The following is a 16492-nucleotide window of genomic DNA, read 5'->3' as shown; positions in this document are numbered from 1 at the left end:
TTTCATGTGCAAATATAATCTAAGTGTGTCAGACATTTTGGGTCAAATGCCAAATGCATGAAATGTTAATTATGCTGATAACTATTTTTAACTATCAAGCAACTCATACAAATTGATAGGAAACACAATGTGTCACTAAAAGTAGGAACAACCTTTATTTCATATACCTAGTGTTTCTCAGAATTAATAATAGGATCATTAATAAATTGAGTTTGGTCTATACTGATGATATTTTGGATATCATATTACCAATGTGTGTGTAAATGAAATGGTGACCTTGGTACTGTATTAACAGCAACAATGCCAGCTATGTGGTAGACATGTAACATGTCATAATAACCCACTCCACATGTTTATAGTAAACAGCTGATAACAAAACATATTGCTGTTTTCTACCTACATTACATTAGATTTCTCCGTTTTTTTTGCATCAAATAGTGACACCAACCATCATTTATCATGATAGCCATCTCACACATGACGAAACCCAACATCTTGTTGTGCAATAGAGACAATCTTACACAAAAATTGATTTTACAAATTCTTGTCATGTCACAACACTACCACGCCAATATGTACGGAAATAAAATATTAAGAAAATTTTCTAATTACCATCACACTGCCACAAACACCACTTGTTTGGAGAATAAAATATGATCAGAGATCATAAATAGAACATAATAGCGTAGTAAACAAGCGTAACAAAGGAAAATATTAGATACTCACGTTCTGTGATTCCTCCTCCAAAACAGCCATGGCTTCAAAATCGATGTTCATATTTGCGAATTCTAGCACATAACTCAATTAAAACACGAGTATAATATTATGCTATGACGATATGTGAAATAACAACAAGGAAATTAGATAATTTGTATCAAAAGTTGCTCTTCAAGGTATTGTTTACAAACTGGCAAGGTCATTTGACATATTTTGGTAAATAATATGGGTGCGTTCATTTTTTGTGTGGACTAGTGCAAAAGTCATTGACAATAGTAGAATAATCGACTAACAGTTTGACATAAACAAATAGTTTCCTGCAAATGTTGCCACACATCAAAAACATATGTCAAAGTTTTTCGACCTCGCTAGTTTTTCTTTCTGTGATAAAAAAATCGTAGCTTAGCTTTTATGTTTTTTTCATTGAACTTGTGATGTGGCCTTATAAACTATAAACCATTTTGTCTGCATATTATTTTAGAATGTGTATAGAGTGCGGTGTAACTGAAGTGGTTTTGTATTTTTATGTGCGGTTAATGCATTAGTGTCATTGTGAGATCACGATGCGTATCGGTTTCGTGTTATATTGGTGCGTATTTGCTTTTCATCTGTGTAAAGCGGATGATGTGGAGAGGACAGAGACCAGGGATAGTGGCAGAAGGCAGCAGTGGGGCCCCGTGGTGCGCAGCGGGTCGTTTATGAGCGACTCCGCGGTCGCAGCATCAAACGAACAGAGTAAGTTCTGTCGACCCTGAATACGAGCATTTTTTCTGACTTCTCATGACACCTGTTGACGTCCTTCAGTCGAGTCATGCCTGAAACAATTCGTAATTACTAGAATACATGCCAATAATTCATTTTTATGCATTTGCTGTTAGAAAACTTGGTAATTTATAATCTAGTAGCAATTCGCGGCTTAATTTACATTTCGAATTAGGATATTCGAGATGTATTGACTGTATTTTGTTACTTGAATTCGACTTTTATGAGACAGTGATAATTAATTTTAGTTCTATAGCAGCTGATTATTTATTTATTTCAATGAAAAGTTAATAAGAACATTAAAAAGTTATTTCCAACACAGAAGTTCTTAATATGCATTTGAACATTATTAGCTCTTGATTCCATAATATTTTCTTTTTTTGTACATAATGACTTGAATTTATGGCAATAAGACATTAATTTCAAAGAAGTATTATTTTGAATCTTTAGACTGTTCTAGAACAATAGGACAAACAATTCTAAAACTTTATATGATACAAAAAAGCTGTGTCCATCATTGACCCAATAAATAGGCCTTTGATAATATACTGCAAACTTATAATTAATTATTCACTCTATTTTTCATTGACATGTACCTAATATTTTTTGAACATTATAAAATGTAACAAAACAGATTAAAAAATATTTTATCACAATTATACCAAAAACATCAATCTCACCCATACTGTAACCATAAATTAATTAATTTAAGATCCTTGTCTATGTGTTTACATTACCAAATACAAGCCACGATTTTAAAACAACAATTTGAACCTTAACTCTCAGTATTACAGTCTAATTTTCTCTAGCAGTTGTATGACAACACCAGATGTTTTCCGTAGACCGCTGGTATTGTACTTTTATTGTGCATACTTAATGTTAAGCAGTTTGGCAGTTATGGTGGACGCAAGAGTAATGCCTGACCACATGTTTGCGTGTTTAGGTCATAACACGAAATAAATTATTACAAATTGTCTTCTATGTTGTTGTCAAGTAGCTTAAAATGTAAGGTTTTTGAGAAAATTCTAGAATATAATTTCTCCTTAAGTTCCAACAGACCCCTTGTTTTATATGAACATATGACCTAGTTTTTTTTTTTATTACAATTTAAATAAAGTAGTTATCTGTAAGGATATGTACTTTTAATAGAAATCACAGCTTTTTCAGTATGAGTGTACAAATTAATTACACAACCTGTAATTTTTGATACCAAAGCTGTGCAAAAACTGTGTCTATATCAACATATATATGTATACAGAAAGTGGGAAATTCCTCAATTACATTGTGACGTCTGATGTTTCTATATCATTCAGGTGCTAATGAGATTGGTCCACAGAATTTAAAATAGAAAAATTGTAGGTTTTCCTTGTTGACTTACTGACTTGACTGGGGTATTTTTTGATTTACGTAGAAATAGAATTAGTGACATTATGCCTTCCTCAAATTAGAAATTAACACCTGTGTGTACTAATGTAATAATAAGTACTGAAAACTAAATAGCATAACAGCTGTTTTTTCGTTAGATACAGACTGCACAATTGAAACAAGTTCAAAATTGAAATACAATGTTACAAATCAATGAAATATTTTACTTGTAGCTAAACTTGGTTTCAATTAATAATTAACTTTTAATAAATCATATACAAAGGACAATGGGCGACTCCGGTCCAAATGTCCACCACAAACGAGACCTATATAGCTAGATAGCCCGTTAAGTATAGAACATTTTTTATTATGAAAGTAAAAAAAAATATATAATGCCAGAAAAAAGTTATAGCAAAATCAAATAAAACATTTTATAGATTTTTTCAATTACTTTTCGTGATGTTCGATTTTCGTACTTTTTGTAACTTCTGACAAAATAGAATTGTTAATTATCAGAGAGAAGACACCACCAGTTACATCGAACTTTCTTAGATCCAGGAACCGCTGAGTATATTCAAGCACTTCTGGCGCCTCAATTGGTTAGTGATTCGTACATCAATCGGGCAAAAAAAATGGGCTGTTTATATGCAATTGTGTCTTACTCATCTTAGTTTAAGATAAAGTGCCGAAATGGAAGTGGAATAAAATAAAAAATAATAATGATAACATACAAAAACTACCGAAAATTAAGAATACATTTTTGGCTATAACTTTTTTTTGGCATTGTTTTTTTTTACTTTCTTAGTAAAAGTTACTCTAAATCAAGTGGACTATTATAGGTCTCGTTCGAGGTGGACATTTGGACCAAACTTCATACATTCTTGCCCAATCTCCATTGTCCACTACTATAATACTCACCAAATATATAAATGTTTCACCAAAATGATATTGGGTAAAACATTCTATTGAAATAAAAGAGGATGAAATATATAGACCAAAATATTTGTGGCTGACCAACGTATGAAATAAGGTATCAGGTTACTTGGACCACACAAACTGGCCATTACAAATAAAGATTCACTATACTAATTGTCATTTGTTTTTGTTTGCACACATTGCCATCTTAGGAAGTCTAATACGTCCCATAGATGTTCATGTAATGATTTGTAATGTTCAGGCTGCTCATTCAAAAATATCTAGTATCCATGGAGCTATAGGTTAGTTTGTTACAGCCTTTTATCATCCTACTGCTGGGCACAGGCCTCCTCTCACACGGAGGAGCTACTATAGAGATCTTATATGTTAATATGTTTAAGTTAAATGCTGGTGATAAAGTTGACAAGAATCAGACAGTGATTTAAAGTATGATCTGTGACAGGGAAAGTAACTAGTTAAGGTTTTTATAATTTGCTTCAATGCAATCAACTTGAAGGAATAAACTCAAATTTAAATTTTCCACTAATAGTTTCATTTAATAGAATACAGCTGCAGTAATTACCCATGCCATTACCTAAATCCAGTCTGGAGCTTAATACTTTAATACTTTCATAATCTGGCCGCCAAAGGCAAACATCTATGTGGGCTTATCAGATTGCATGCAAGTATCATTATTTGTTGAACCACATGAACTGTGAGATAAGGAGGAAAACATGGTGTTAACAAAAGTTTTACCTTATTATGGTCAATTATTTTATAATTTTTAGGTGCTTCTGTGTTTTACAACATATTTATGAGTATAGTTTTAATCTCCTACTAGCTGATTCCCAGAGATAGAGATCCACCTGCGTCCTGAGGAAACTACTTCCCGCACCTAGATAGAAAGTAGCCTATGTCCTTTCTCAGGGTATACACTATCTGTGTATCAAATTACATAAATAGTTTTGGCGTGAAGACAGACATAGTTACTTTCGCATTATTCAGTATCCAGCCAAGATTAGTAGTCATCTGAAACTGTTTAGCACGTGAGACCAGACAGTTACCAACAGACATTGCATGAGTCATCAAAATACTCCGATATCAATGGCAGACGAACATCGGTCGATGCGTGTTTTCATCTTATTTTAGAACACAGCAGCGTACACGCGGTGCCATAGATTGTACCTGACTTACGAAATGATACGTAATAGAACCTAGGTGAAATTGCTTTGGCACTTCGAGTCACTGGTAGAAATGTTGCTTTATGTATTTACTGTTAAGAAAGTATATGAGTGACTACCATGACTATACTTGTAGGCCAAAAACGGCAATTGCCTACCTATTCCGTAAGAACTAATTTGTTTAGTCAACATCAAATTCGAAAGGAAAAATCCCTCAATCTGGGACCATACCATGCATCACCTTTGGAGATCCGGTTTAAGGACCGGACGTAAAATAAATTTTGGCCAATCCAAAAGATAAAACAGCCTTTATCAAATAAAGAATAAATCAATCTAAACAGAACAGACAGATAATAAAAACAATCGACTATTAACCGCTTTTAAAAAAAACATTTCTGATGCTGATCGTAAATGCATGCACAGGCAAGTGGCAATTGTCTGTAAGAAGATGTGCTTGCATCCAATAGAGAGGATTATTTTGATGATGATGATCATCATGGATTTTATCCTTCTCCATGTGAGAGGAGGCCTGTGCCCAGCAGAAGGACGACAAAAAGGCTGATCATTCTCCGAGCCTTTTTCGAAAAAGGCTGATGACGATCATGAATTAATAAGTCAAGCGGTATAATGTTGTCACGATCTAAACTTTTATCGTATCGGAAGTATATGGTTTGCTATCTGTAATTAAAGGTCGTATAAGTCTGCAATACGTCCTTACTCCTATTATTGAGTCATAGGCCATATCATGTATTAGCCATGAACTAGATAATGATAATGGCTTAATCCTAACGTACCTACTTTTATGGATTGCACTTTGTAACGATTGTTTCAAGCAGGTGTTGCTTCAAGCATCAATTGCGGTCAGAACAGTAACGTAGTATCTACTTACAGGAAATGGCACATTAATCTTAAATGTATTTAAGCAAATGCGATTAATAAATCGATCTTTCCAGATTGAAGTTCACGATTAATACGAAGCTAGTATCGTTGAATATTCTGGCTCTGCGATCTGTTCATGTCTTTCAATAACCGTTTACAGATTCTCTAATGACTATCAATTAACGATCACTAATAGGTGGTTTCATGTTGCATCAGTACTTATCTAGTCCTATTGTTTTGATATCTTGCACTATACACTCCAAAATAGATTGTACAGAAAAGGCCACATTCATTTGTTTCTCTGCCCAACTCATTAGGAAGTGCGGGCGAAATTAATAATGTTTTAAGGGCGTTCACAAGCATGAACGTAAACATCTGTTGGCACCGAGCGACCGATTGCTTGATTAATTCCATTGCTAAATCAGTATCTACCGTCTACCCATTACGAGTTGCGACTGCGATGCTAATCGTACTTTTTCTGACGTATTTTCTGTGTACGACAGTTTTCGTTTATAGATTTTGGCTTGGATAAAACTTTCTTAGTCTTTTGGGGACTTTCCAGGTGTTCCTTGGAAGTGTAATGTGTTTTATTCATGTTTATTGTAGAAATGAAAGAGTGGGTGCGGAAAACTCTCGGGATTTTTATGCCGTCTCCCAATTAAGAGACTGCAATACACTTTTTTCGATAAGAAAAACAAAGTATGTACGTGGTTTATGATGCTGTTTTATTGGTTTACAATGTAATAAAACATCTCTCTATGTTTATTTATTTCCAGTTCCGTTTTATTAAATCATGATTTGATTGTATCGCCTGAAATTGATCACGACGATACACAAATAAAAAAACAATACACAAATAACTCGTATAGTTGCAGAATATTTGTTTGTGTTTTATGCAGATGGGTAATTGCTAAACTCGTTGTTTGGAAGCATTCATAACATTCATTTGCTTTCCACAAGATTTTACGGGTGTTACCTACCTACATGTATTGTATACGGTTCAAAGCTACGAACAATATTGTGGAACATGTTGGGACTGGGACACAAGAACATTAGGCATTTAATGCCTGTATGTACTTACATAATACAATACTATTATCCATCAACATTATTATTCTAAATTATTGTGGCAGTTAAAGTAAAGTAGTTTTAATATAAAGCAGAAACGTCAAACTTATAACACCGTGTGTATAACTCCTTATAAAACCCATAACACATATTTTTTCATCGGGAGTCAAAAAGTGGCGAAGCGTAGCCGTCTGGTTGACTGACTGGTAATTGATGCTTATAGTCGCAAAATTGTGAAGTCAACTGTAATATTTATTAAAGCATGTTACAGTTAATATATTTTTGAGTAGCTAAGCACAGATATATTACCAAATAATTACTTCGTCTATTAGGTACTTCTAACAAAACAGGAGCAATAGGAGCAATTTTTGAATAAGACCAACTCTAAATACCTCTAGTACCTAAAAAACCATAACAAATGAATTAATTAATTTGTTTTTTATTCTTCAAGGTTAGTTTCATTAAATCTTTTGATTAGTTAGGTACTAATTACATTATTTTTGCTTAAAATTGCATGATTTTCAGCATGACCTTCACCTTCATATTTGTTTATGAACAGACTACAAATGGATAGGCTAAAATAACTGCTAGCTTAATGATAGAAACAAATACATGTTTTTATATCCATGTAACAGGTTTTTCCTCATTTTTATCGCGTACAATCCATCGCTTATTATTGTACTTATTTACGTATCTGATCTATTGTTCTTTTACTGAAATTGCATTAAATTCAGCTGGATAAAAATAGATTGGTAGTCATTGTTTAAATAAAATAAATAGATTGGTAGATAATATAATTGTGTAGCTTCTGTTGGCAAACCAATAAATAAATATTACATAGTAAATAATCGTTTCCCCTTTCTCTATTATAGTAGTTGAGAAAGGGGCAACGATTTTGCATCGATATCGTGATGATCAGCAAGATTTTTTCGTAACAAATAAAGTTTTAAAATCAGTGACCGAACTCAATATGACCTGACCTTGACCAGACAAGTTTAACAGATACGTCATACATACAACCACACCTGTTTTTAATGAATATATCGAAGACCATAATGGACTGAAACTCCATATAGGTATTCTGTGAATATTTCAAGCATCTATCTACCTGTTGCCGTTATCGATACCTATCGTGCAAAAAAACACGTTTGTTGTGTGGGAGCCCCCCAAAATATTTATTTTATTCTAGTTTTCAGTATTTGTTGTTATAGCGGCAACAGAAATACATCATCTGTGAAAATTTCAACTCTTCCAACTATCACAGTTCATGAGATACAGCCTAGTGACAGACAGATTTTTCATTTCCGGTTTATTGACAGCTCAACTTTTTAATTGTATATTTTACGGATGCCATTGTTGCCATTACACAACGTTTTGATGACAAATATTTTTTTAAGCTACCAACATTCAGGTAGTGCTGAGAAATTAGTATGTTTTATATCATTATCCGTTCATAAGTTAAGATATGTTAAGCAACGTTTGTGTATTAAAAATGTAATCACTACTTAAGGCTTTAAGTAATAATTAGTTAAAACAATGCTTATAGAAGATGATTAGTTGATTTTTATAAGTAAGGCTGTAAAACAACATGGGCATTTTATAAACCCAAAATGTGACTCGATACTTTTTGTACCGGTAACAAAAGTACCAGGAGCCCATAACTAGCAAAGAGATTGTATACATAAAAATATTCATCCTCCGAGCCTTTTTCCCAATCATGTTAGGGTCGGCTTCCAGTCTAACCGGATTCAGCTGAGTACCAGTGCTTTACAAGAAGCGACTGCCTATCTGACCTCCTCAACCCAGTTACCCGGGCAACCCGATACCCCTTGGTTAGACTGGTGTCAGACTTACTGGCTTCTGACTACCCGTAACGACTGCCAAGGATGTTCAATGACAGCCGGGACCTACAGTTTAACGTGCCATCCGAAACACAGTCAATGGTGTCTAAGATATACTTAGAAAGTACATACAAACTTAGAAAAGTTGCATTGGTACTTGCCTGACCTGGGATCGAACCCGCGCCCTCATATCATATTCACAAACAAGAAAATAAATATATTTATAAAACGTAAAATCCTGACACTCTTGACTGCTATACTCCCGTAAGTTATGCGATCCTGGCATTTTGGTTTTGGCCGTGTGTTGTGTGACGCCGTTGAAATCGCGATTTTATTAATAGCGTCCATATTCAGAAAAAACATAACCAACATAAATAAAAAAAAACATAATTACAATATTGTAAAGCTTTTCATGTTGACAGTACTTTTTACAAAATAAAGTACGGATGACGAATTGAGACTAAGCAAAATAAAATATTTTATGGAATGACAAACTGAGACACGTTTTTTATGGATGCCAAATCACTAAAATGACGAATTGGGCATAACTCATTTAAAGTCTTGCAGCATTTTAACTTTGCATACGTATTTAAAGTGGGCCATTTGATTCCTTGCGCATTCGTTTGCCGATCTGTCGAGAAGCTTTACTGGTCCGAAGGTTGCTACTATTGACAAAGTTAACTGGTGCGAACTATACGATGATATTCGTATATAAGCGGGGAGGAATCTTACATCTATAGATTGGTTTCAACGAGTATGGTGTGAATTTACAATTACCTACCTACCTACCTTAAAGTAGTTTCACAATCTCACGGCTACTTGGTTCGACTTGTTAATTTGTGGTTCTTAAATGACTGGCACATTAAATGAAAAGCTCCCTTGTTATTAAGCGGCACCACGGTACGCGGTATTGGAGTTGCTTAGTTGCCAAACGGAGTGTGGTCGAAAGAATGAACAATTTAAAATAAGTACAATGCCTACGTGGATCCAATAACTACTCAGTGCACGTGGCGAAAGTTGCCTCCTGCCTGAAGGCGAGTCATTGTTCTAAGATAAAACTTGTGAGTCAGATTCATGCCTCGTGAACACTTTCTAAACAATATCAATGTTTGATGTAACTGTTCTTTATATCTTCCTCACAATGTTATCCTGCTTGGATACGAAGTTCATAAAATTGTAAGTTGTGTATTTGGGAGCGTTTGTTGACCAGATTCAGATGAAGAGACATTTTCTACGCGGTGAGTTCATTGATTGGACAAATCTGTACTATACTTAGATATAACATCGTAATTCTGAAGTTGTAGGAAAATAAATAAGAATCAGGCTCTCAAAACGAACACGCTCAAAATCGTTGATCATCCGCTGAAATGAATCCTATTTATAAATCATAATATTCCAGTGCAAACGTTTATTGTGTCGGTTTGTTGAACTCAGTACGTGTATTTGAATTGCCCACCTTGTTTATTTTATTAGCATAGCGGCTAGAATTGTGCCAAGTGATATGGATTCCTTGTTTACATCGGAGATGTTTCATTTTCTCGTAAATGTTAATGCGGTTATTGTATCTTTGTACGTGATTTATGGAGATGGCGGCGATTTGCGAAAATTACCTGCTTAAAACTAAGACGAAGTCTGTGTGAATTTCTTTTTCTAATTTCGGATCATTCCATAATAAAAATATAAAGAGATTCCGACGAATTTAGAACCTTCTCCGTTTTGGGAAGTCAGTTTTAGAATAAAAATAAACGGCCATACATGACATTGCTCTCGCCTCTCGTTTTCGGGCATCTATTTACGTTATTATTGTGTAAATAATAAGGACAAACCCACGATTAGATCTACTGTAAGTCAAGGAGGTCTTGTATATTTTAAACAAACGATGATCTTGTGCTGAAAAGGAAATGAGATGGTAATAATAATGGGCGACTGTGTTCTTACACATATAAAGTAGGCACCTATAGATACTTACACAGTTATATCGACGTTGATATGCGATTGTTTATTTGGCTATAATAAAGACCCTGCATATTATCATGGGTCAGTGGGTCGTCTTATGGGAACGCTATTGCATTTTGCATTGACTATTTGTAATATAGGGTCATCAGAATGACGAAAATGTGTATATCATAACGATATAATGTGATGTAATCTGATACTTCGAAATCCTTTCATTGTTCTGCTAAAATGAGTCGATAGGTGAATGACATTCAGTTAACGTAGATTATCCTTGCCAACGACACTTACAAAAGAGGCACGAAGGTCATCTATACTTAGGTACAGACCACACAAGAAAACATGAATTTTAATTAGAGACATAAATAAATGTAACTGTGTTTCCATGCAGATATGAAGCTGAAAGTCAGTTAGAGAATACTCGTCGCGTCAATATGGTAATGATCGTAAATCAGACACATACTAAGTAACAGTAAATAAACAATCCATGAAAATAGATATCCATTAAATCATTCATGTTTATGAAACTGCTAGTTTACTTGATAGAGATTAAAGATCGTCAGAATCGCATCAAGAATAGATAAAGTTCAAGACTACAATAAATTCTATATCGCTCAGATATTACAGTTGTTTATCATTGTGTTTATGAATCTATTAACGACGATACATAGCTCCATTTAGCCTGTCTTTCACCACCCAATTGAAAACGTCACGGTATGTGACCTGATTGATAGTATTGTGCTTTATCATATTGATTACTAGCTTCTGCCAGCGGTTTCACCCGCATCCCGTGGGAACTTCTGCACGAACCCTGATAAAAAGTAGCTCTAAAAAGCTGGCAGTACAAAATGGGCAAAAATTAAAAAAAAAACTCAAAAATTAGGGTAGTTTCCAGGGTCGAAATAATGAAATAATATTTAGTCCGCTTTTTAGATAATCAAAAAATATTGGATACGTATTTTTTCTTTTTTTAATTAAACATAAAATGACAAAGATAATACGCTTCAAAAATTAGGAGTGGGGGCCTTTTACGTCACAGTCTCCTGAAAATTGTAGCAACTTGTGACGTCACACTCAACTTTAACACGCTATATCTTAACAAGTTCTGATCCAATTTAAAAAAGAAAAAATACGTATCGCTTAATTTTGGACAATCTACAAGACGGACTAATTATTATTTTTTAGGAAACTACCCTATTAGTTGCCAAATAATCATTTTTTTTGCTTTTGCCGATTTCGAGAAATCGTCAACAATGCTAGCTTCACCATAAGCTGGCATGGATTATAAGATAAAAGTAAAGGTAAAATAAACAAAATCACTACAAATTTGTTGCTTTTTAGAGCTATAAAAAGTAGCCTATATATTTCCTCGATAAACGAGCTATCTAACACTGAAATAATTTTTCAAATCGGACCAGTGGTTTCTGAGATTAGCGCATTAAAAACTAGCTTTATAATATGTATTAAGTATAAAATAGATGAAGTCAGAAGTTTCATAAACAATAGTAAGCCGCTTTGGCTTCTTTAAGATTAATCTTGGCCTATTGGAAATCTCACCAGGGTTTCGGACACGTCCATCTGATATGGGCTTCAATTTCAACAAGATTGTCTTAATCCTTTTTAATTGGATGTATCCGTCTGGAGTTTGGCTTAGCAGTGAAGCCATCGGCTTTTTGTTTTTTTTTTATCCCAGGCAACGAAGTACGGGCAAACGGCTGTTGCTTACGTAGTTTTTCTAACTATCGTAGCTTGTGTAGAATATATTTATTCTTTTGTCCTGTATTTTTCTTCTCTCAAGCGCTTCTGTTGATTATAACTTGCCAACCTTAACTGCAACAGATGCAACCTAGATTCTCTTTACAGACATATTGCAGTAAAAACGTACGGTCAATGTCTCAATATCTTTTGTTATTTATCATGACGAACATCTCTTGATACCAGTATGGTCCTTATGACCCACACAATAGAGTCCTTAGATGCCAGGGATACCTCAAGAGTTTAATGAGCGTAAAATATTTTTAATGCATTTATTTAGATTCGCTTCTTATTTTGTGTAAAGCAGTTAAAGTTTTATGACTATTAGGTACCGTTCTTAACGTAGCGTAACAATTTTTGCTTGTAGTACATGTTGTTAAGCGTAGTTTTTATATTTTGCATAGCCACTTGAAAAGACGGAGAATTCTTATCTTATCATTAAACCCAGAATGTTCTTCAAATCGATCAAACATTTTCAGGCATTTCGGACTGTAGCATAAAAACTTGCAAAACTTCATTAAAGCCATTTATTCCACTCTCCACCTCTAAGAACATTGAAGAGAAAAAACCGAATTCTATGCATAGAACTTTCTAGAACTGCATATTAGCTTGTACGATTGGAATTTCCCTAACGGTGACTACATTTTAAATCCTTTCCTATTGCTTACAATTGTGTGTTTGCACAAGATCTGTTTGCGTCACAACATCAATTGATCTTAATAAAAGGGGAGTTAAATGGCTGGATGCGTTGCTTTGTTGGACATCGCTAGTAGAATTGATTGCTTCATTCACGTCTTCTGTTGTTATGACATCGTGATATATAAATTGTTTTTATACTGAGATGCAGGGGATCACATTTCTGTTACGGTAGGCTTCGTTTTTAGAGTAGGCATCGCACGTACATAAAGCAATTTCAATATTTGAATACTATGCAGCAGATTTTGATGTTATAATCGAATCTTCTAATTTAACTCCTAAACATTAGGAGTTAATTTGATTCGATGGTTGCTGTCATTGCTGTTAAGAAATTCTTGGAAATGTATTTTAACCTCAGATTTTCTGAAGCAATCCTCGGTGGTTGGACTTTGATAAATACACCGATCAATAAAAAGCTAACAAAAGAGCCTTGTTTTGGGTTTTTACATTGAGTATGATTTCGCATTTTCCTGGTCTTCTCCAAATTACTGTGACTAGAATTTTAACCTCGGTTGGCCTCATATGCTCCAAGGTTTGTTTAGATTTTCGTGTCAACTTAGCGGAAAATGTTAAATTCCAATTTTGTTAACTCCCAATGTTACAAAGGTCAATAGGTAATTCGTTTTTTTATATGTTTTGATATATGTATTTGTAATAGCAAAAAACCTTCCTCTAATACCTTAAAGATTACGTGTTGTTAGGAAGATACTAAAGTAGACATATCTATACTCGTGTTACTAACATAACATGACAAAGATGTTCTTAGTGAGAAAACGTTGTTTGTTTTACTTCAGTAGTAATCTCAGCTATAAAGTCATCATTAACGGCTTAACAACTTTGAATCTGCTTCTGTTAAAACAATGCTAATGTTAATGGTAGATTTAACGGCCGGTCATGTACTTGTAAGTGGCCGAAGTGCTAGTTAAACGGAGATGACGTAATGACGTTAAAATAAGTACTAACTGTTTAGGTAAGTACGATGTGTGTGCTTAGCGCCTTGTATGTACAAGGCATATTTGTTCTAGCTTTGGTTTGATTCAGAGCACGAATAGCGTGCCTGAGAGAAACAGGAGGGTCTTACCTTACAGAAAGACAATATGGAAATAACATGAAAAAAAGTAAGAATTATAACACTGTTTAACGACATTCAAGTTCATCATGTGGAAATGTTATAATGCATTAATAAACCGACACCAGTCTGTAATGTAATCCAAATGAAATATATTCCGAATTTCCGGAATCAAATGTCATGGGCATTGGGTGTGATATATGATTTATGTATTAGTATTTTCTACCGACCGTAGATGATTGATGAATAAAAAATATATTCTATGCTTGTTTCGTCTCAGCGTTAAATGAAACAGAGACCTTTGAACCAAGAAAGACCCTTTCACCATTTTCGCTTATAAGGTTTCCTGTCCTACTAGCACGGTCCAGTTTACGTAAGAAACACCTAAGCTCGTTAATAAGCAGCTGTTACGACAGCCGTGATGGGAAGTAGAGTGGACTATTCTTAGCCGAACCACGTGGTGCCATCAAATCGTTGATTGACGCCTATAGTACAAGATGATGAGAAATAAATGATCCGAATCGCTTCCATTGATGTTGACGGAAACATTTATTACAGCTTTATTATAATACGTAGTTGTAATACGATTACTGAACTGATTAAGTGTCTGGTCGTGTATTTTAATTTTACGATATTTGAATTAATTTGAGTTTCTTTCATTAACATCTGATCGTTTCAGAATGGAGCTCGACTGTATTTTCGGTTGTTTATTTTTTAGAATGATTTAAGTTTCCAAAAAAAGTTTTCTTTATTTTCGATTCTCTCATGTCTAGAAATAGGAATAATAATTTTAATTTTCTTATCATCAGTATTAAAGTCTAACGTGTCTGTTAGTCAGTCATTGAACTTAAGAGCTCAGACCTACTTTTCCATGTCAAAAATTATCTACTTTATTATTATTTAATAAATAAATTTAATTAAACCTAGTAAATACGATCCAGTTGTTATTTCGTTCCTAGTATTTCCACATTCAGGCCGATCAAATAGTTCGTGTTTTATCGCGTTTACTGTTTGGCGATGAAGCCATTGCTTGCGACCCCGGCTGGCTCTGGTCTAGATAATTGAATAAGCGTAACCTACGCGTTGACTGATAAAAAGGCTATATTTAAACATGTTTCCTTTTTTATTGCTACTGAATTAAACTTTGTTCTATTTGGTTTGATATTAAAATTCCATCGTTTTTGGCTGTTTTTGCCCCTTTTAATTCGTTTAGTACGTCAACTACGATCACTCGATTCATTTTCTCTGCAGCTCAATTTTGCATAGCAACCATTCTGTATCGAGTCTAAAAAGAGGATTCTTATTCATACTTTATGACCATACCTTGGAAACGACTGGTTTCGGGTCAAAGTCACCATCTTCGAAGTAATTATTTTTTCTCACAGGTACAGGTCTGATGTACTCGCTTTACATTGCTTGTTTCAACTACATGCTCTTTTTGTTCAGTTTATTATTACTGGTTACTGTTTTTATCCCACTATGGTGTCTAACGCGTTTATAATATCACGGTTTTCGCCATAGTCGCACGAGCATTTAAACTGAATGGTTCAAATTATTCACGGCAAGCTTATTATATATCGTAGCGAAATGATCGTTAGGTAGTATATTGTTATCTAAGCCCTCACGGCACATTTATGACTCTATAACTGTATCACAATGATTATTTCATCTGTGCTTAATCTGCACATGTTATATTTATCATTATTTGTCTGCATATTTCTATCAAAACGTAAAGCAACTCGGGTGTCTTGTGCCTTTCGGCAAGCCAAAAAAAGCTTACCATCGTGTTTCTCAAAGTCTTCTTTATTAATTCAGCAGATGACGTTGACCTATATGCTGGTTATTCTTAATTGTAATTGTTGCCCAACAACTAATTCTTTGTCGTCAACGATCTACTTTCTTGTTTGCTTTTCGTGCGATACCTAAAATGCTAGTAGAAAAGTTTCAGGAATTGCAAGAGTTCAATGTTATTTAAAGCTTCTATATTTAGTATCACTGTCTGCGATTTTGTTGATAAGAATAGTTTCATTATTGCAATAGTCTCTAACATATTTACTTTAATTTTATATCATCTTATTTTTTCTAGATAAGATAAATCAGTACCTATGTCGGTAAACTTGCTTTTGTATAGTATCCCAATAAATAATCAAATAGCAATTAGTAAATAGTTTCTTAAATTAACCCACATACTAATAGTTCTATGCATCAAATTCTAATGCTCTTGTAGGAATATTTATGTAAATAACAAAACATTCCGTTAACAGAAATTCTGGGGGCGTTGATCTTACTAA

At 34.1% G+C, this 16492-nt stretch overlaps 2 protein-coding genes across 8 annotated transcripts in view; one reads left to right on the top strand and one right to left on the bottom strand.

Annotated features, from left to right (window-relative positions):
* LOC110372956 (REPTOR-binding partner) overlaps positions 1–928 on the bottom strand; it is a 32391-nt gene extending 31463 nt beyond the window's left edge. For all 4 annotated transcript variants that reach the window (XM_064039408.1, XM_064039406.1, XM_049841383.2 and 1 more), the window contains exon 1: positions 727–928. In XM_064039408.1, coding sequence (XP_063895478.1) covers positions 727–777 — 51 coding nt within the window. In that variant the 5' untranslated portion in view covers positions 778–928. The remainder of the gene's footprint in view (positions 1–726) is intronic.
* A 149-nt stretch (positions 929–1077) lies between these two features.
* LOC110372971 (stromal interaction molecule homolog) overlaps positions 1078–16492 on the top strand; it is a 48660-nt gene continuing 33245 nt past the window's right edge. For 2 of the 4 annotated variants that reach the window (XM_049841310.2, XM_049841309.2), the window contains exon 1: positions 1078–1452. In XM_049841310.2, coding sequence (XP_049697267.2) covers positions 1281–1452 — 172 coding nt within the window. In that variant the 5' untranslated portion in view covers positions 1078–1280. The remainder of the gene's footprint in view (positions 1453–16492) is intronic. The other 2 variants (XM_049841311.2, XM_021330023.3) reach the window with 2 other exon arrangements.

The sequence above is a fragment of the Helicoverpa armigera genome, chromosome 19, assembly GCF_030705265.1.
Source record: "Helicoverpa armigera isolate CAAS_96S chromosome 19, ASM3070526v1, whole genome shotgun sequence".
Classification (NCBI taxonomy): domain Eukaryota; kingdom Metazoa; phylum Arthropoda; class Insecta; order Lepidoptera; family Noctuidae; genus Helicoverpa; species Helicoverpa armigera.
This window is presented reverse-complemented; position numbering and strand designations above follow the sequence as displayed.